This window comes from Pelodiscus sinensis, chromosome 20 (genome assembly GCF_052426305.1).
Source record: "Pelodiscus sinensis isolate ZL-2025 chromosome 20, ASM5242630v1, whole genome shotgun sequence".
Taxonomy (NCBI): Eukaryota; Metazoa; Chordata; order Testudines; family Trionychidae; genus Pelodiscus; species Pelodiscus sinensis.
In genome coordinates, this window is record NC_143071.1 from 7,305,286 (window position 1) to 7,325,903 (window position 20,618).

Consider the following 20,618-nt stretch of genomic DNA (forward strand, 5'->3'; position numbering starts at 1 on the left):
GTGCTACATTGTCCTGCATTTTGCTTCAACAGACTTCAGTGGGCCCTGGACAATGTGGGGCGGGGGAGGAGGGAAATGCAGCTCTAGCCCCCGCCACAAGGGGAGGGGCCTATATCAGAAGGGGTGGAGCTAGGGCTAGCTGCCCCCAGCCAGCCCTCAGTAGCATCCATGGCTCCAGTGATGTTTTAATATGGCTGGGGCTTTGGCCACTGCTGTTGCCATGGTATCAACCTGGAGTCCCAAGCCCCAGGGTAACTGTCCCCTTTGCCCCTCCCTCTCCCATTGGCGGCCCTGTGGGAGACTTAGGAAATAAATGGGAGTTAGGTGCCTAAATACCTTTGAGCATATGGGCCTTAGGCACTTATAATTTATTTGTATTACCTCAGAGCCCAGGAGCCCTAGTCATGCCCAGGGTCCCACTGTGCGTGGTGCTATGGAAACACAGAACAAAAAGATGGTGCCCGCCCCAGGGGGTTCCCAATCTCAGGAGATGTCTGAGTCTCCTCGAAATCAACGGTGTTTACATCCCTATGTGCCTCTGCCTCTTTTAAAAAAATGGGACCTAGGCTCCTAACTCACTTAAGCACTTGGGGAAATGTTACCCTTCTGCCTCTTGTGTTGTTTCAGGCTTTTATTATGCCCCAGCTAAAGAGGATGCCTCTGTGACTGGACTGTCAACCAATCTAACCAACAGTGTGCTTGTGTCTGGAGACACATGTGGATTCATCCGGGTTTGGGATATTGCCGATTACGGGCTGTCTCCCAGATCTCAGGTAAATCTTCATTCTCAGTATATGGAAGTAGCCTTGTGATATAAGGGCACAGCAGTTCACCGGGTTGCCATGTTCATTTGTGTTATTTATTGTCTAATTCTCCCTAGTGAGCTCATACCCATGGTGCTGCACTTGTTCAGAGCTTTCTTCTTGGGGCAAGAGAACATCAGGTTTCTTGTACTGTCTCTGTCAGGCATCAGGCAAACTTGAATAGCTACAGGCTGGACCTCCGTAGTCCAGCGCCCTCGGGACCTGACTGGTCCCAGATGAGGAATTTTGGTGGACCAGGGGAGGTCATTTCTGACCCCCTGCAGCTGGCCCCACCCCCTGCCATCCCACCGGGCTTATTGGCTCCCCCAGCGGCCCAGCTGAATTGTGCATGCCTGGCTTCCCACCCTACCTCTGCAGTCCATCTGGGCCATGTTCCGGCCTTCTCTGCTCCCCTCCCCCCCAGCCCAGCTGATCTAAGTGCCAGGCTCCTGCCTTTTCCCCCCACAATGAGCTGAGCTCCTGGCACCCTCCTTCTCCCTTACATAGCACTGGGCTCCCAGCTCTTGCCCCCAACCCCTGCAGTGCGCTGGGACTCTCTGGCCAGACCAGAGAGTCCCAGTTTCTAAAGGTGCAATCCGTACTTCCTGAGTGTCTATTATCCATTTTAATCCATCCATTCCCCCCTTTATTCTTGGAACTGCCATTCTTTGTGAGCTAAATGCCCTAAAAGTCTCTTCAAAACTAGCTATGGGCCTAAAATCGCTGAACGCAATCCCCAGTGCTGGGGCAGAATCCAGATCTAAATGTTATGATTTGGGTCAATCTCTGCTTTTACCTTCTCTGCTCAGGTCGTTCCATGATAACTCAACAAGCACCGATTAGGTTGTTATAAACAGGCGGGTGCATGCATGCCTGGGTGTGTGCACTGTTGGATAGGACCAGACTTGTGCAGCTGTTTGTCATAGGCACAACGCTGCTCACAGATTACAGAGATTCACCTAGGCAGCTGCTGGCAAAGGCCTGAGCTTTTAATTCCAGGAAGACGGATATGCTGTCAACAGTCGCACAGATGCTGAAAAGTTCTGCGTAGCCTTGGTGTGGAGCAGAACAAGTGTTTTTGGTGCTCATGGAATTGTTACACTGGAGCTGTACAAATATCTGCATCGTTGGAAATGTGGCTGCCTGTCTGATGTGTCCTGTGTTATCTGTTTGATGTAGGTGTTCAGATTCTTAGGGAAGGGAACACTTTGTCCTCTGGGTTTGCACAGACTCGCCATCCCAACCGTACCGTGTCAATTCACAATAAATCATCTTTGAAGTAGGGATCCTGCTTACTACTGGGGTGATTCATTGAGTTACCAGCAACTCCCGTTGGCTACTTCTAGACTACACCTCTCTGTCGACAGAGAGATGTAGATTAGGCACATCGAAATTGCTAATGAAGCAGGGATTTAAATATCCCGTGTTTCATTAGCATACACATGGCCGCCGATTTTTTCAAAACGGAGCTTTTTCGAGGAAAAAACGGCAGTCTAGATGCAGATCTATCAAAAATAAACCCTTTTTCGACAGATTCTGGTAAACCTCATTTTTTGAGGAATACAGGATCTGTCAAAAAAGGGTTTATTTTCGACAGATCCGTATCTAGACTGCCTTTAAAAAAAAAAAAAAAGGCTCCATTTAAAAAAAAAAAGCGGAGGTCATGTTCATGCTAATGAGGTGCGGGATATTTAAATCCCTGCTTCGTTAGCAATATTGACGTGCCTGATCTACATCTCTCTGTTGACAGAGAGGTGTAGTCTAGCCGCACCCTTTGTGTTTAAGAACCCTCAGCTTTCTTTCTCCCACTCTCACACACCTGCACACACACTTACACTTGCATGCACACACATGCCCGGCCCATCGGACCACCACCACCCCCATTTCATGTGGTTAGGCCCCTCCCACAGGTCAGGATCCGTTTTTGTGCCATGCTGTCTGAATAAGAGACGTTTGGCAGGGAGTTGGTGACCTCACAGAGGTCTGGAAGGAAAGTTCCAGAAGTTTCAGTGTCGACCAACAGCAGCTTCTGTTACCTGAGAATGATCCATTGGTTTGAAGACACTAGACCAGACTACAAAGTGCAGTCAGCTGTTGCTAGGAGCTTCATGGAAAGGGTTGAGTTATAGTTACCACCTTGTTGTTTATCAATCCGACTGTGCCCAGCGAGGCTGTGGACCATCTAACCATCACCCACAAAACTTGGTAAGAACTATTGCTCCAGCCCTGTTCTGAGAGCAGAGCACTTCAGTAGTGGTGAGAGTAATTCACAATTTACGAAGGGTCGTAGTAGGTGGAGTCTCCTCATTGACCATTTTTAAATTAGGTGTTTTTCCTGAGTGATCACCTTTAGAAGTTACTCTGAGGAAACTCTCTGGAACTGTGTTGTACTGCAGATCAGACTAGATCAGTATTTTTCAAACTTGGGTCATGGGGCCACCAGGATAAGCCAACGGCAGGGCCAGGCCATTTTGTTTATTTAACTAGTCCGAAGCCACAGAGCGGCTCCCCTTGACTGGAAACGGCAAAGCGCCACCAATGGGAGCTGCAAGGCATCCTGGTGATGGACACATTAAGTAAACAAAGCAGCGTGGACAAGCCAGTGGCTTACCCTGGAGGCACCGCAACCCAAGTTTGAAAAACTCGGGACTAGATGATCACATCACTTCCCTCTGGCCTCGGACTCCATGAAAACGTTTCCTCATGTGGTTCCGAGCCATCGTCCTCTCAGTGGACTTCTAGCCCTTTATCAGCTGTGAATCACATTAGAAACTCATTCCTATTCTAGCCCTCACATATCAAGTCATTAGGACTCCGGGGTTGCTGTTCTGCTCCGATTAACTTGACCGTTCTGTTGTCTAGTGATGCAGAATTGTAGATACAGAGGCTTCTTTCTGTTTGCATGTGAACATGGATGAGATCTGTTGCACTGGCCAAAAGGATTGGTGAGGAAAGCTCAGTACATCTATGCCATATGGATCCCATTTTACCAGAGTACCATTTCAAAGAGGAGAAACTAAGGCACAGAAAGACTTGTCCAAAGGCCTTGGTAAAGCAGCACATTGGTCCAGTGTCTCCCAAGCTAATGGTCTAACCCCTGGATCATTCTTCCTGACCAGGAGCTTTTGGGGTTTCCATGATTTTTTATTTTGTAAGCATGAACTTTGGCCATGATCAATTTCAGCTTCGCCATGCTAAATTTGACTTTCAAGCATCTCTCCCAAATATGTCTGCTATGTTCACTCTGTTTATTTCCTTCAATGAACACCATAATTTGAAAAAACCCACCTTGATGGAGAAAATCGGAGAGCCACGAGCCCATATAGCCCGCAAAAAATAAAATTAGTTCAACTCGGCCTTTACTGTGCTCCTTTCTTTCGGACTCCACTAATACCACGAGCTGAGCACTAGAGTTGCTTCCCTTCCAAATCTCCGATGCCGGGACTTATAGACGCCGCGCACGCAAAAAGCAAGTGATACAATTCAACCTGCTAAATCAGTGACGAGCAAGATGCAGCCCGGGGGCCAGATCTGGCCCACCTAACACTTTGATCCGGCCCATGGACTACATCTGGCTGCTTTACATTTATAGCCTGCTGCCCATGCCACCGAATTTCCTGGCGGTGGTTCAGGCAGCAGGATCCTATTTAAATGACTTATGGCTAGCGGTTGTAATGCTGCCCTGGCCAGAGCTGCAAGCCCTTTAAATAGCCACAGTAACCCTGGGCGGCTGCCAGGCAACATGGTAGTGTCGGAACCAGGAGTCACAAGCCCTTTACTGTGTTTTTAATTCAAAGCCTCTGGCCCCAGGCAACACTTTGGGGAGGCTAGTCCCCAGCCCCACCTCTTCCACCCCTTCTGGGGGCTGGAACCAGCCCTTCGGGGAGTGGAACCAGCCCGTGACTACCTACCAAAATTCATTTAGTGGCCTCTCTGTGAAAATTATTGGCCACCTCTGTGCTAAGTAAACAAGTGATTGAGAGTGCTACGTCTACACTGGCAGCTTCTTGCAGAAGAAAAGCCGTTCTTCTGCAAAAACATGCCGGCTGTCTACACTGCACGAGCATTCTTCCAGAAATAAATTTACAGTAGAGCGTTGTAAAACAGGGCTTCTTCTGGAAGAGTTATTCCTCTCCCCATGAGGAATAAGCCCTCTTGCGCAAGAGCTCTTCCAGAAGAGGGCAGTGTAGACAGGCAACATGAATTTCTTGCGCAAGAAGCCCCTATGGTTAAAATGGCCATCAGAGCTTTCTTGAGGAAGAGAGCGTCTACACTGCCATGGATGCTCTTGCACAAAAGCACATGGCAGTGTAGATGCTCTCTTGTGGAAAAGTTTTTGCACAAGAACTCTTCCGCAAAAGAGTTCTTGTGCAAGAAGCTGCCAGTGTAGACGTAGCCTTTGTATCTTACTAACACCGCAGCTAGCGTAGGTCAGGAATTGGTCACATTGTACAATAGGATGATTTGTACAGTACCCACAGTGTATACAGCATGCTGGGTGCTTTACCAAACACATCAGACTCCATTCCTGATCCCATAAGTGAAGTCAAACAGCAGAGAGGAGAAAGGTGGAAAGGGCAGATGGAGGGTTACCATAATGAAATCACAAGTTATTTTAGGTTCACTATGTAAATGTCCCAGTGGGGCTATTATCCATGTGTTCACTTTTTAGTTTCCCCCTTCTCTCCCTCACACATCCCAATTAAGCCCAAGGCTGTCTCGCCTGAGTAAGGACCAGAGATTGGTTTCATTATTCTCCATTATTAAAGATAATGAGGAACTTCATTTCGGATTCAGGGACTGGTGCTCCGTGACAGGCACTGCTCTGGAAATCATATTAGCTACAAGGTGCATTCACTTTTTCCTGACTTCCTTTTATCATTAACTGAGGAGATCAGGGGTGAAATGTTTCACTGATCCATGCCAAGGATATCAGACACAAGGTCACAGCCTAAATCTCTTTGGGGTAATTAGGAATTAATACAGTGGTTTTGCACTGATGGTCTTAGGATGATAAAATACAGAAAAAAAATCTGTTATATAATTTCTCCCCTTTATCTGAGGTTAGCTCCGACCCAGCCAGGCCCACCGACATGGCGGGGGAGGCAAAGGGGAGATTGCCCCGGGGCTCAGCAATTCATAGGGGCTTGGGGCTCCCGTTCACCACCTCCAGTTCTGCAGGAGTGGCAGCAGCTAGAGACCCAGGCCCTTTAAATTGCTACTGGAGCACCATGGAGAGCACTCTGGGAAGCTCTCAAGACTGGCTGGGGGGCTTGAAGAGCATGTGGTGTGCTCTGCGTGATGCTGAAAACTGGCTGCCCAGCCCCGCCCCTTCTATCTGTGGATCTGCCCCTTCTTTTACTTTTGTCTGCCAGCTCCCCTAGACCCAATCAAATGCATCCCTCACAGAAATAACCCCACTTCTTACCTCATGCCTCATTGGACTGGGTCAATCTAGGTTCCATTCATGCAGCATGGAGTCTTCGTTAAATGTTGGGATTTTTTTTAAGGTTTTAATTAGTGGCCAGCCACCTCACGTATTTTCTCTTGTGTCTGCCATTGTCCAGGGCTGCCTGAAGAAGCCTCCGTTACTGTATAGCTGGAGAGGCCATACCAGCAGTGTGGTGAGCGTCGAACACTTCATGTTCGGTTCGGATTCATTCCTCCTCAGCAGCTCCTCAGACAGAAGCGCCAGACTGTGGACGCCTGAGGGGAAATTTGTGGGAACCTTTGGGCAGGAAAAGAGATGGGACTTGAAAACTCCATCCACATTCGCCCACCCCAAGTAAGTTTCCTGCCCAAGAGGGATCACTTCTAAGGCTCCTTCTGTGATAAATTTCTGAGAACATGTTTACCTCTCCTCTGCCCCCAGGGCAACTCGTTGTCATGCTCGCGCTTACCTACAAGAAAGACAAATAGACACTGATGTGGGCAGCTTGAAAACAAGGCTGGCCGGGGATTTGTGTGGAGAACTCAGTTAGTCTGGGCTACCCGGCACAATACCAACTGTCATGGTACTGGGGCTGATTTGTCAGCTGGGCAGATCTGGCTGGCAGGCTTCCCTTTAAGGGATCTGAGGTGAGTTTGGGCAGGTAGGAAAAGACAACAGTGCACGTCACTAGACTTTTTGCTCATCCTCTTTAGGCACATGAGACCTCTCATCTCTGGGGTCTTCTCTCTGGCACCTTTCCCGTATCACCGATGAGAAATGATAAACTCTTCTCCCTTCCTCATCACTGTTGGCCAGTAACCACTGGCCTGGTGCAAGATTCAGTTATACTAGGGGGCTGTGCCCCCTGCTTGCTACGCACGCCAACCCCCCCCCCCCCATGGCCGCCACGCGCACCAACCATCCCTCTCTGTGGCCACTACACGCACCAACCCCCCCCCCCCCCGTGGCTGCTACGTGTGCCAACCCCTCTGTCTGTGGCTGCTGTATGCCAAACCCCTCCCCCCAGCCACTACGTGTGCCAACCTCCCCTGCCCCTGTGGCCAATGGGAAATAACCCCCATCCCCACCCTGCCTTGCTCCCCCACCATCCATAGTAAAAGGCACCCCTCAAGTGCATGCCAACCTCACGTGTGTGACAACCTTCCCTCCTCCCCTTCCCCATGGCCAATGGAAATTTACCCCCACCCTGTCCTGCTCCCCCACCCTGCACTGTAAAAAGCCCCCCTCCCCGAGCCCTGCTTTGGGGAGTGAGCTGGGACTAGGGCACTCCGCTTCCCGTCACCTCAGTGAAGCAGAGCAGAGGGAAGCTCCAGCTCCCTCCACTGTCGGGGGGCAGTCTCCCCCTGCCCCACAGCATGGCCCATCATTAATCCCCTGGCTTGCATCACCTGGGGTGGGGGCTTGAGGGAAGGAGTGCAGTGGGGGCAGGGAGGCAGGAAGAGGTGGGGTGGAATAGGGGCAGGGCTTGGAGGAAGGAGTGGAGTGAGGTAGGGCAGAGCAGAGGCAGGGTGAAGCCTGTGGTGGGGGGGGGTGCCCCTCACCCCAGGATGTCCCTGTCCAGAGTGGTGGTACAGGAAATACTTCTTTCAGGTTGGGATCCCCGCAGGGCATGGATTGTAATTGTTTAATGATACTCCGTGTGGGTTCCAGTGTGGGGTGGGAGGTGACAACTAGGAGTGTCCAGTAGGAGAGGGAGTTACCAATAGTTTTGTAAGTTAGCCTAAGTATCAAAGGCGTTAACATGCCTGCCTAACCTTTAGGGTTCTCAGATTTAGCCATATCCGAGGAGTGGGAAAGCTATGTAAAGATGAATACAGAAAATCGCCTGTTTACACAAGCTCCTTAGGTGCTGATCAGTAAGCGAGAGGCAGCTCTGCAGATGTGATGGGCTGCTGAAGAGAACTCCAGCAGGGTGGGTAAGAAAATCCTCTTTCATCAGCTTGATCCCACAGTGTCAGTTAAACTCAGCTAAGTTCATGTCACCCTCACTAAAATCAGATGTTGTGGTTCTAATTCTCTCCAAGCATTGAAAAGTCATGAAAAGCCCTCCCTCCCCCCCCAAAAAAACCCCCCTCCTAATCATAAGCTTGACACACAACCCCATGCGAGTATTAAAATGATACATGCAGTGTTCTTTCCATTTGTCTTTTTGTACTGGCACCTTTAACGGTTCACTTTTTCAACCTTTTCTCCTAAACCACGAGGACTAGAAAAAGCTGTGATTGTTATTTATCGCGGGACTCCGGCAGCTGGTGCTTTAGAGGGAAACAAAATTTGTGAATTCAGTCATGAGCATTGGCAACACTTGTCCTCTTGAAAGCAGTCTCCCCTGACACCCTTTACTCTTCTACTGCTGATGGTGCTCAAGAGCCGCCTACTCAAAGGCTACGTCTACATTGGCAAGATTTTGCGCAAATACTTTTAACGCAAGCGTTTTTGCGTTAAAGTATTTGCGCAAGAGAGCGTCTACACTGGCATGTGCTTTTGCGCAAGGGATGTGCTTTTGCGCAAAAGCATCCGTGCCAGTGTAGATGCTCTCTTGCGCAAGAAAGCTCCGATGGCCATTTTAGCTATTGGGCTTTCTTCTGCAAGAAATTCATGTTGCCTGTCTACACTGGCATCTTGTGCAAGAACAGTTGCACAAGAGGGCTTATTCCTGAGCTGGAGCATCATAGTTCTTGCACAAGAAGCACTGATTTCACACATTAGAATGTCAGTGTTCTTGCGCAAGAACTTCCCGCCAGTGTAGACAGGCAGCATGTTTTTGCGCAAACGCAACTGCTTTTGCACAAAATCTTGCCAATGTAGACACAGAAAAAGGGTTTGGGGGGGGGGGGGGCAAAAATTTCCAAGTGTTGCTCAAAGCAGTGCTGTTCCAGCAGTTACTAGCAGTAAATGCAGGGGAAGCACTGGCAAGGTGGTATTTTTAGCCATGTGTATGCTAACCTTGCTCTCCGAGTATGTCAAAATGACACTGCATTAAAAACACCAGTGGCTGCGGGCGTTTTCTGCCAAGGGGAATGTTTGCCAAAGAAGCATAGCATAGACACGGTCAAGGGCTACCCACTAGCTGAAAGACACTTGAATCCAGGAAAAAGGTGTCATTCTGAAGCTTTACTGGTTTGTAATTTGATGTAAAGTTTTCTCTGGAATTCCTATATTCCCATAGCTAGCGACTCCAGTAATTTCTGTTTCACCTACATACACACTGCTGGCCTCGCCCTAGAAACTGTGGCGCCCTATAGTATTGCTTTCACTGATTCCTGGAATAATCTACATTCCAAATCTTCTCCAACAATGAGGCAGATGCTGTATAAATCTAGTCCTTCTTCAGGGTACATTCAGTAAAGCAGCTACTGGGGAAAATGCACAAAGAAGTAATAAAAGTAAATATTTTAAGCAACAGACCAGAGAAACCTTTCACATGTGCTCCTAATCCAAGTCACTGAAGATTTGTCAACTGATCACACTGAACTAGAACCAGAGGCAAAGAAAATAAACACTGTCCATTTGAAGCAGATGGAGCTCTGAAAAGGTTATCAGATGCTTTCCAGCTTTTCTTAATAGCCAAAGTTATAAACAGTGTTTTGTAATGTGCTAGATTTTTCCATCTCTCTCCAGTCCATAAAAATAGCAGAGGACTCAAATCAACAATGTTCACTGAAGTCAGGCCTATTCTATGATGTGCTGCCAGTTTCTTTCCACGAATTTAGTGGTTTCACCCAGAAAAAAAGTATTGTGTTCACAAAGGAAAAGTAAATGATACCAACAAAGCTTTGGACAAACCTACCCTGTGAAAAGAATTGGATTAATTCTTTCATAGCCAAACAAAATTAATTCCCACTCATGGCAAGAAAGTAAATAAAGATCTGTGTCTAGTTGTTACCAGGAATGCCAATTATTCTACAGATATTATCATTTTTGGAAGACAGTCATCTTACTTGCATGTCTCTGTTGCCTTCTAGTAGCTGGTCCACATAAGAGGTTAAGGCAAACTGGAAGATTGAGCCAAAAGAAATCTGATGAGGTTTAACAAGGACAAGTGCAGAGTCTTACACTTAAGACAGGAGAATCCCATGTACAGCTACAGGAAGGGGACCAACTGGGTAGTCAGCAATTGTGCAGAAAAGGACCTGGGGCTTACAGTAAATGAGAAGCTGGATAGGAGTCAACACTGTGTCCTTGTAGCCAATGGCACATTAGACTACATCATTAGGAGCAATGCCAGCAGATCTAGGGAAGTGATTATTCCCCTCTATTCAGCACTGGGGAGGCCACATCTGGAGTACTGTATTGTGTCCTGTTTGGGGCCTCCCACTACAGACAGGATGTGGACAAATTAGAGAGAGTCCAGCAGAGGCTGGAGCACATGACTTATGAGGAGGGGCTGAGGGATTTGGGCTTCTTTAGTCTACAGAAGAGAAGAGTGAGGGGGGATTTGATAGTGGCCTTTAACAATGTGAAGGGGGGTTCCAAAGAGGATGGAGAGAGGCTGTTCTCACCGGTGGCAGATGACAGAATGAGGAGCAATGGTCTCAAGTTACAGTGGGGAGGTCTAGGTTGGATATTAGGAAAAACTATTTCCCTAGGAGGGTGGTGAAGCACTGAGATGGGTTCCCTAAGGCAGTGTGGAATCTCCATTCCTAGAGGTTTTTAAGTTCCAGCTTGACAAAGCCCTGGCTGAGATGGTTTAGTTTGGGTCAGTCCTGCTTTGAGCAGGGAGTTGGACGAGATGACCTCCTGAGTTCTCTTCCAACCCTAATTTTCTATTGTAAGAACCTTATAAACATCCACGAGCTTTCCAGGTGACTAATCCAATATGAATTAACCCAAGAGGAAAACTAGCAATATTAAGGTTTTACAGAAGCATTGGCTTAACAAAGATGGTTAATGGGAAATTTAAAAGTCCTTTTTCTTCCATTGAAAGGAGCAATGGATAAAGAGCATATCAAATGGGATGCACTTATTAGAAAAATCAGCATGTACTTCAGGACTAGGAAAAAGGAAATTGTAATGTTTTTGTGTGGTTTTGGAGATTCAGATCGGAGAATACCTGTGAGTCAACAGTCAAGAGGTATTTGAATTTGGCAAGTACAGAATGTGCATCTTTTACAACTGTGTCATGTCTGATCAAGAAAGATTTTCCCAACATCTCAGTTCAAGCCCCAGCAATGATAGAAATCTCTGCCCGAGGAAGCTGTTACACAGCATGGCTAGTGACAGAATGAAGCACAGTTATTTCTCTAACAAAATCAGAGGGAGTGACAGGGTTTAAGTTTATCTATGCCATCAAAACTATGGCCGAAATGCTACTCTTAGTGACACCCGTATACATCCAGAGTGAGCCTACTGAAATTAGCAGAGTCACTCTGGATTTACACATTAGGGTAATTGAGTTCACAACTTGATCCATTCATTGACTGTTGCCATTCAAGAAGTTAGGGTAAGTCTACACTATGGGTCAAAGTCAAATTAAGATGTGCAACTTCAGCCGTATTAACTGCGTAGATGAAGTCGAAGTATCTTAACTCAGCTTTTGGCGCTGTCCACACTGCAGGAAGTCAAAGGGAGAACACTCTCCCTTCGACTTCCCTTACTCCTCGTGGAAACAGGGTTACCGGCATCCACCGGAGCACCCCTCTCAGTTCAAATTAGCTGTCTTAACTAGACCCACTAATTCAAACCCTGGAAGACTGACAGCAGCAGCTTTGAGCTTCCTCTGTAGTGTAGACACACCCTTCGCGTTTAATTGTCCAGTGCTGGAAGGAAGAAAGAAACAGAAAGAAGTGAAATAACTCTTGATTTGCTGGACCGACATTGAATCAATACCTGAATCAGGAAGAATAAGATTCACAGCAATTTAGGACAAATTAGGAGAATGCTGGGCACTAACAGGGACACAGACAGAGACGTCAAAAGCCTCTTATCCCTTGGTGCTAGTGGAAAGGCTTCTTTTCAAACCTGCAGGTTTGAATTATAACTAGACACCAGCAAGGCCAAAAGACTCGCCAGGCCCTTGGGCAAGGTGGGAGGTGGCCCAGCTCTATGTTCCTGGGGGAGGCGGCAATTTAAAGAGCCAAGGTCTCCTGCAGCTGCTGAGGTAGCATTGGTAGCGGCAACCAGAGCCCAAGTCTTTTAGCATCACCGGTCCCTGGGGCAGTTGCCCCCTTTTCTCCCTCTCCCAGGTCAGTAGACCTGCTAGACACCCACAAGAATTGAACCTGGTTCAATAGCTACTGAAACTTACGTGATGACCGAGAGAGCACAGCATACGGGATCAACGCTGTTCTCTCTGAGAGTTTGTGAGTTGAATATGTGGCGAGGAGTCCTGTGGCACCTTATAGACTAACTGAAGTGTTGGAGCATAAGCTTTCGTGGGCAAAGACCCACTTCGTCAGATGCATGTCATGTCATGTCATGCATGTGACGAAGTGGGTCTTTGCCCACGAAAGCTTATGCTCCAACACTTCAGTTAATCTATAAGGTGCCACAGGACTCCTCGCCACTTTTGCAGATTCAGACTAACACAGCTACCCCTCTGATACTTGAGTTGAATATGTTCAGCGGAGAGCAGTGTTTGCATGAACCTTTATCTAAGCCACTTTGAAAAAATCCAAATTGAGTTCACCAGAAGGTTTGGTCGACTCTTGTACAATCCCAAACTCCCAACATTCACACAGTTCTAGACACAAGCTGGCATACATCAGGAAATGCATTGTGAAGTATGAAACATACCATATACTCTGTGTTCTTCAGGATCTTGGCTCCAGAGGATCCTGCTTTTCCTGTATATACTTCATTGTGTTTTGGTATTGCATGTCTACCACATCCTCAAAATCAACAGCAAATTTTAGCTCTTTTTAAAAACAAAACAAAACAAAACAAAACAAGTGGTTGCACATGCAATAAGCACTTTTCTAAACTTGATAACTAGGCCATTTTTAACTTTTGGGGTTTTTTTCTCCCAAATTCCCTCTGCTTTACTACCCACACATACCCACACGGATGAGAAATAGCCTTGCAAAATGTAAGGGTGTCTAAATAATAACAAAAACCCAGAGCCTCATCAGCTCCTACTCAGAAATGCCAAGTGGCTTCAGAAACCACAAGCTTCTATTTTTTAGCCTTTTGCATCTTAGCAATGACATGGATGTATTTTTCCCTCCCCACCCTCTAAAGCATATTCAGAAAACATTTCTCTGTGGTCATGCACGAGTACATTTCAGGCCACAGCAAAAGTTGAGGGAGACCGGAAGGAAGGTATGGGTGACCCTAGAAAAATAGCAAACGTTTTCCCTGATTGTAACCCCCTGACGAAGATCTCCAGAATAATCACAGAAATTCGAGAGCCAAGATTCCTCTAACGGGTCCAGTAAAGCTGTTTCCTAGATTAAAATTGCCTGTCCGCATCAAGTTCTAAGTGACGAGGCTTCTGCCATGTTCAACGAGGCTCTTTCACTAGTTAATAAATCTCGCTGCCGATAGCGTCAGTGTTCCTTTTCTTCCCTTCACCCCTTTGCCATAGTTGTGCCCTTCACTCCTCTCCATGCTTTGCACATCTCTGATGCTACAGGCACTCCGGGAGAGAGAGTCTACAGAACCGAGGGAGGTCAATCGTGAGCCCTGCTGCCAGTCTCCAGGTTCTCCCAGGGAAGCTACCAGCTTCCTGGATGCCGGGCTCCCCTCCCAGCTGCCCTCCTAGCCCTGGCCTGAGTCTCATCGGCTGGGTGCAGTCCCTGACCCTGGCCTAGACCACGACTATGCTCATGGCCCTGCCGCCAGCCCCAGCTCCAGCCCAGTCCTGGCTGCTCTCCTGGCCCTATTGCCCCAGCCCCAGCCACTGTCTGTGCTCCCCTGGCTTGCTTCTGGCTGCGCTTCCAGCCCCTTCTGCCAGCTGTTCTCCCTGGCCCCAGTGCCGCTGTTAGCTCCATCCATAGCTGCTGGCCATGCTGCCCGGCCCTGCCACCTGTCCCAGCTCTGCCAGCAGCCTCAGCCCCTGCCATTAGCTGCCGGATTTCCGGACATCCCTCGCTCCCTCTCTAGTCCGGCAACCTCCGTGCTCCTGCCGGACCAGAGAGGTCCTATCTGTGTAGATGATAATCTCGCCAAGCCGAGCTCTTCCACCCTAAACCAGCCCCTCCCATCCAGCAGTCTGGTGGTTCTTTCTGTTACTGACGTGCCACCGCTGAATGCAGTTTTCCAACGGCAGGTTTGCCCCTGCTGGGAGCCCCTAGAGTGGCAAGCTCGATAGAAGTGTCATTTATTATAGCCATAGAGATTCTCACTGTCCTTTGTCTGTTGGTCTGGTGTGGAAGAGGGGGAGGGGAAGCGAGAGAGCCTCGCCTACTCCAGTTCCCTGCAGATGGTCAAACCACAAAGTACCAAGGAAAAGCCACACGCTTCCTTCCCATTTCACTGCTTTAACCGGAGAGCACGCTAATGGGCTGGGCTCAGGAGCATTATGCCAGCTTGTCTCGCCCAGCTCCAGAGCCAGCTTTAGGCCGATTTGCCCGATTCCCCTGAATCGGGCCCCACACCTAAAAGGGCCCTGCGCCCTAAACCCGGAAGTGTGCCGGGCGTGCTGACATCCCGGGCATGCTGCCAAAGGGGGCGTTGGCCCCAGAGGAGGAGCGTGGTGGCTTCTGTGTGCTGCCGGAGCAGGAGTCGGCCCCAGATTTGTCTGGAAGGCAGGACTGGAGATTTAAAGGGGCTGTGACTTGTTTCTTTGTGTGGGGTTTTTTTCTTTTCTTTTTTGTGAACAAAAAAGTCCCGGCTGCTGGGGCCCCGTCAAAACAGTTCGAATTGGGCCCTGCAATTCCTAAAGCTGGCCCTTACCACCTCACATTGTCAGTTCGTCTGCCGCACACAACTGTTAGACGGAGGATCTGAATTCTTCCAGGGCTGTGGGAATGGATAAAGCGTATGAGCCTGACATGACTTCCGGACTCTCAGGCTGACATCAACTGGCTCCACTCAATGGCCTTCAGTAGAGCTCTGTCTCCGTATGCCACTGTGGTGCATCTGACCCAAGGAATTTCCTTTTCAGAGGAGAAATGAGTAGCCGTCCATCACCGTCATCTATTTTAGTCACAATATATCCTCCCTGCGAATAGCTTTGGACAGACATGAATATTAAATAGAAGGAACAGCCTGGTTTAAGCTTATTTTCTCACAAAGACTTTCTTAGTAGACGTTCAAAACAACGAGTAATCCTGTGACACCTTAGGGTGCGTCTACACCGCCAGGCTTAGCTCGAAATAAGCTGCGCAAATTGAGCTACGTCAATTGCGTAGCTTATTTGGAAATTGGGAGCATCTACACAGCACTTATTTCGAAACAGAGCACCCTTCCTCCCACTTCCCTTACTCCTCGTACAAGGAGGGTTACAGGAGTCAGAGTAAGAAGTCCTCCAGCTTGACAGTATTTTGACATTATTTCGAAATAACTGCTGGCTGTGCAGACATGTACTAAGTTATTTCAAAATAATGTTGCTGTGCAGACTTATCCTAAGAGACTAACAGAAATATATATGGTATCATGAGCTTTTGTGGGCAAATCCCACAAAATGAGACATTTGGTTTACCATTGCCCATGGGTAGGGTTGTCAGATTCCGCTGGTTTCCATCTGTGTAGTTTTTTCCTCCCTGTAAAGCAGGGCACATGAAGTGAAATGTGTGTTGATTGTACACAACATTGACTGTTGGAAAAAAGAAGATTAAGGGGGGACATGATAGTGGTTTTCAAATATCTAAAAGGGTGTCACAAGGAGGAAGGAGAAAATTTGTTCCTCTTAGTTTCTGAGGACAGGACAAGGAGTAATGGGCTTAAAGTGCAGCAGGGGAGGTTTAGATTGGACATTAGGAAAAAATTCCTAACTGTCAGGGTGGTCAAATATTGGAATAAATTGCCAAGGGAGGTGGTGGAATCTCCCTCTCTGGAGATATTTAAGAACAGGTTAGATAGACATCTGTCAGGGATGGTGTAGACGGAGCTTGGTCCTGCCTTGAGGGCGGGGGGCTGGACTCGATGACCTCTCGAGGTCCCTTCCAGTCCTATGATTCTATGACTGTGAGAGCCATGTGCTCCCTGTGCATCCAATCAAAGCGCTGCCACAGTTCCATTGGCGCACCCTGCAAATTCAAGGTACGCAAGCGCAGTTAGCAAAACCGCCCTCTCCCGGGAGACAAACTTGCAGCCCACTGAGATGAAGGAGAACCACTCATGCAGCCCACTCACTAGCTAGGCTGCCCATCACTGTTTTAACCTCTTCTGTAGCTTACATTGTTGAATTTCTACTTCTACAGTGCTCCTACTCCAGCCACTCGGCTCCTTCTGGCCATGGGAAATAGCAGCAGGGGAATTCACAGCATTTGAGGTTTTTCACATTTGGTTTTGATTTCCTGGAACTGTTCCAGATTTGGGGGAGGTGGAATGTCATGGATCTCGGCACAATAGTATCTCTGAGCCAACCCGTTGGTTTTGGTAAAGTTTCAGTCCAGTGAAGACGAATGTTTCTGTCAACGTGTGCTGGGTTTTCAAAGATGCAAGGTGTGAACTTTTCAGGCTGGGAAATGACCTGGGCTGAGATGGCAAAAGAATATCAACACCGTTGGGGTGATTCTTTCACCCTCCGTTATAATTTGCCAATATGGCCAGGTAGCTTATTCCCATGTGGACTAACGCATTAGATAGATTTGTATGTTCTTTATGACAGTGGCCACCAACCAGTAGATCTACTGGTAGATCCTGGAGCTTCTAACAGGTGATCCTGGCTGGTTTGGCCAAGAGTCTATCAAGTGCCTGAACTTCAGCTGCCCCTCCCCACACTGCTGCTCATCTCCTGCCCTTTGCCTTGGAGCTGCCCCTCCCCCTGGGGAGCATCCTGCTTGTTGGGCAGGGCAGGGGAGGGAGAGAAGGGGTGCTGATGTCAATGTGCCCCCTCCCAATCTGTATCCTTTCGCCATAGAGCAGAGAGAGGGCCCAACCGGACTTAGGATGGAGTTTGCTGGCTGCTTTAGGGAGTGTTCCAGGGCTGGGGAGGGGTGAGCCTGCCTTCGCCCCACTGCACCCCCAACCAGGAGCCACCAGCAGTGCCCCACTGGAGCCCACATCCCAAACTCCTACCCCAGTCATGAAGCCCTTCATGCACCCCAAGCACTCCTGCATCCAAATGCCATCCCGGACCCTGCACCTAGAATCCCCTCCTACATCCCTCCTGCCTGCCCCAAGAGAAGCTCAGAGCCCCTCTCACACTCCAGATCCGTTAATCCAAGACCAGAGCCTGCACCCCAACCCTCTGCCCCAGCCTGATGAGAGTGAATGAGGATGGGCAAGAGAGGGAGGATGGAGTGAGCAGGGGTGTGGCCTCGGAGAAGAGGCGGGAAGGAGGCGGGGCCAGGGTATTTATATTTGAGGTAGATCTTGGATTGCACTTAAATTCAAAAAGCGATCTCAATCTTAAAAAGGTCGGAGACCCCTGCTTTATGATATCTAGCACCACTTAAGTCAATCTATTCCTTCTATGAAAACAGGGTTACTAGGACTATCTGTCCCTGTGGCATGAATTATAGAAATCATAGATAGAAATGGCCATCCAGTTAAGTGTTGTAATCCAACCCCCTTCCCAATCCAAGATTCTCAACAGTAGGTCCCTGGTCCCAACATCACCTGTAAAAGCGCTCACCACTTTCTTTGTAGGTAAGGCTCTGATCCATTCGCACTTGGGTTGAATATTTTCTCTTAACAGATATTGAACCCACGTGAGCAGTTGCCTCTTTTTATTTAACTTTTTTTCTTTCTTTTTTAATCAGGGACCCCTGGAGTGAAAGGAAAGAAAACAGAAAGAAACAAACACCCACCAGGCAGCCAGCATATCCTGATGGGCTGCTATTCAGCGCAGGGGAGCTTGTCAGAAATGGGGACGGAGAGGCAGAAGAAAAGGTAAACCAGGAGATGAATGGGCAAAGTACAATGGAGGAGAAAGAGCAATTGCAGGGTAAGTGTTTGCCAGCAAAGGGGCTCACCTTAAGAAACAGAAGCATAGTCAAGAGTTAGCCCTCAACTTCACACCATATTCTGACAGATCAGGAGGGGAAAATGGCTATAATACAATTTCCCCATTCCTGGGAGCAGCCAGGGGCCACCCTTACACATGCTGGTTCGTTAGAAGCCCTATGTGATGCCGACTGTCAGCAGGTGGGGTTCAACCTGCGTCCTTAGGGGGCTAATGCCATGAGACTGCCACATGAGCTAAAAGCCAACTGCCTATTAACTAAGGCTACAGAACAGAACAGCAGTGTTCTCTATAAGTGGAGCACTTGTGTGGCTACTCCGGAGAGATTCCAGTGCTGCCCAACTGATTAGAAAACCGCCCACAGCTAGGTTTGTGTTTCTCCTGGTGGTGCACATTCACACATGCCTCAGTGCACATAACAAAATACATTCTGCACCTAGATGGAAAAAATCTAGATATGGGGAACACTGAGGCTAGGTCTACACAGCAGAGTATTTGCGCAAAAACTCACAGCGCGTCCACACCTCAAGCGCATTTTTGTGCAAGTAAAATGAAAGAACAGAGGGGTTTTTGCAGTGAAGGTATTCCTCTTTCTACGAGGAAGAGTTCCTTTTTGTGCAAGAGCTCTTGAGCAAAAAGGTGTGTGTGGATGGGGAACAGAGGTTTTTTGCGCAAAAAGAGGCAATCGAAAAAAGCTCAGGTGCCCTGGTGACCATTCTGTAAATAGCAATCGGAGTTTCCTTTCGAGAGAGTGTCCATGCAGTCTGGATGCTCTCTTTTGCAAAAGCGCATCACTTTTTCGATGGGCTTTTGCAGTGTGGATGCTCTCTTGCGCAAGACGTTTTTGCGGAAGATCTCTTCTGCAAAAAGCTTCTTGCGCAAGAAGTTTTTGCGGAAGAGATCGTCCACAAAAAGTTCTTGCGCAAGAGCCCGTTCACACAGCCATGTGCTTTTGCACAAGAGATGTGCCTTTGCACAAGAGAGCATCCACACTGCATGGATGGTCTGCGAATGGCCATCAGAGCGCCTGTGCTTTTTCCATAGGGGTTACTTGCGCAAGAAACCCCTGTTGTCTGTCCACACATACCTTTCTGCACAAGAGCTCTTGTGCAAAAAGGCTTATTCCGCATAGGAAGAGGAATAACTCTTGCACAAACAGCTCTGTCTTCTGACAATCTACTGTACTTTTTCTTGCGCAAAAACACGCTTGTAGCGTGGACGCTCTGCGAGTTTTTGTGCAAAAACTCTGCAGTGTAGACGTAGCCTGAGTGTCAGAGCCTCTGAGTTACACATAAGTGAGTATCAGCTAGAACACAGCGCACCCCACTCTTGGCCCTCCTTCCACCATGCCGCTATTCCCGCCACAGCATGTGTTGTTACAACCTAGCCAGATAACTGCAGACACCTTCTATGGCGCTACACTCTTAGCCAGTCCAGCACTCCCTGCACCTCGGGAGCTGCTGCTGTTTACCTTGGGAATCCCCCGCTGCCCCTCTAGGTCAGATCCCTGGCAGTTCTGTGCAGGGCCGGATTAAGGCGGGGGCTAGCTGGGCAGCTGCCCGGGGCACCAACCTATGGGGGGTGCCTGATGGCAGCTATAAGGGGCGCGGCGCCCCTTAGAGCTGTGATCAGGCACCACACACCCAGGGCCGGGGGCCGCACAGCACCCCTTAGAGCTGCAATCAGTCACCGCGCGTCCAGGGCCGGGCGCCGCACAGCACCCCTTAGAGCTGCAATCAGACGCCGCACACCTGGGGCTGGGGGGGGGCGCGCGGCACCCCTTAGAGCTGCAATTAGGCGCTGCGCACCCAGGGCCGGGGGCTGCGCGGCACCCCTTAGAGCTGCAATCAGGCACCGCACACCCAATTGCAGCTGTAAGGTGTGCAGCGCGCTGGGGGGCGGGGCCACGCATGCACTGTGCACCGGGGGGCGGAGCCACGCATGCGTCGCGCGCCCGCTGCCCAGGGCACAGGAATAGCTTGAGCCAGCCCTGGTTCTGTGCCGTCTGTGCAGCCAAAAATGGCCAACTGGAGGATCTGTCTTCTTGTGTGTCTTTTAAAATAAGTTAACACTGATGTAATTACACTATAGAGTGACTCACTGTTTGTCATCAAGCTTCACAAAAGGTGATGGAAGATAGCTATTCAAGTATTTTAATTAGTTTCCAGGGAAAAATATACCTAGTTAGGCCAGGAAGAGTTGAATTCATTACTTCAGCCATATCCCAGACTGCTGCTTATTTGCCTCCTCTTTAAAATGAACTGATTGTTCTGCAGTAGCTGAGTAAAAGAAAATTGCAGTGTTCCAAGTCAGAAGTGCATCTGATCACTCCTAAGGCTCTGATCTTAGA

General features: G+C 48.7%; 1 protein-coding gene across 2 annotated transcripts in view; it reads left to right on the forward strand.

The window, feature by feature from the left end:
* LOC102463174 (cilia- and flagella-associated protein 337-like) overlaps positions 1-20,618 on the forward strand; it is an 84,040-nt gene that overhangs the window by 45,357 nt on the left and 18,065 nt on the right. For both annotated transcript variants that reach the window (XM_075903989.2, XM_075903990.2), the window contains 3 exons: positions 628-773; positions 6,371-6,588; positions 18,066-18,250. In XM_075903989.2, coding sequence (XP_075760104.2) covers positions 628-773; positions 6,371-6,588; positions 18,066-18,250 — 549 coding nt within the window. The remainder of the gene's footprint in view (positions 1-627; positions 774-6,370; positions 6,589-18,065; positions 18,251-20,618) is intronic.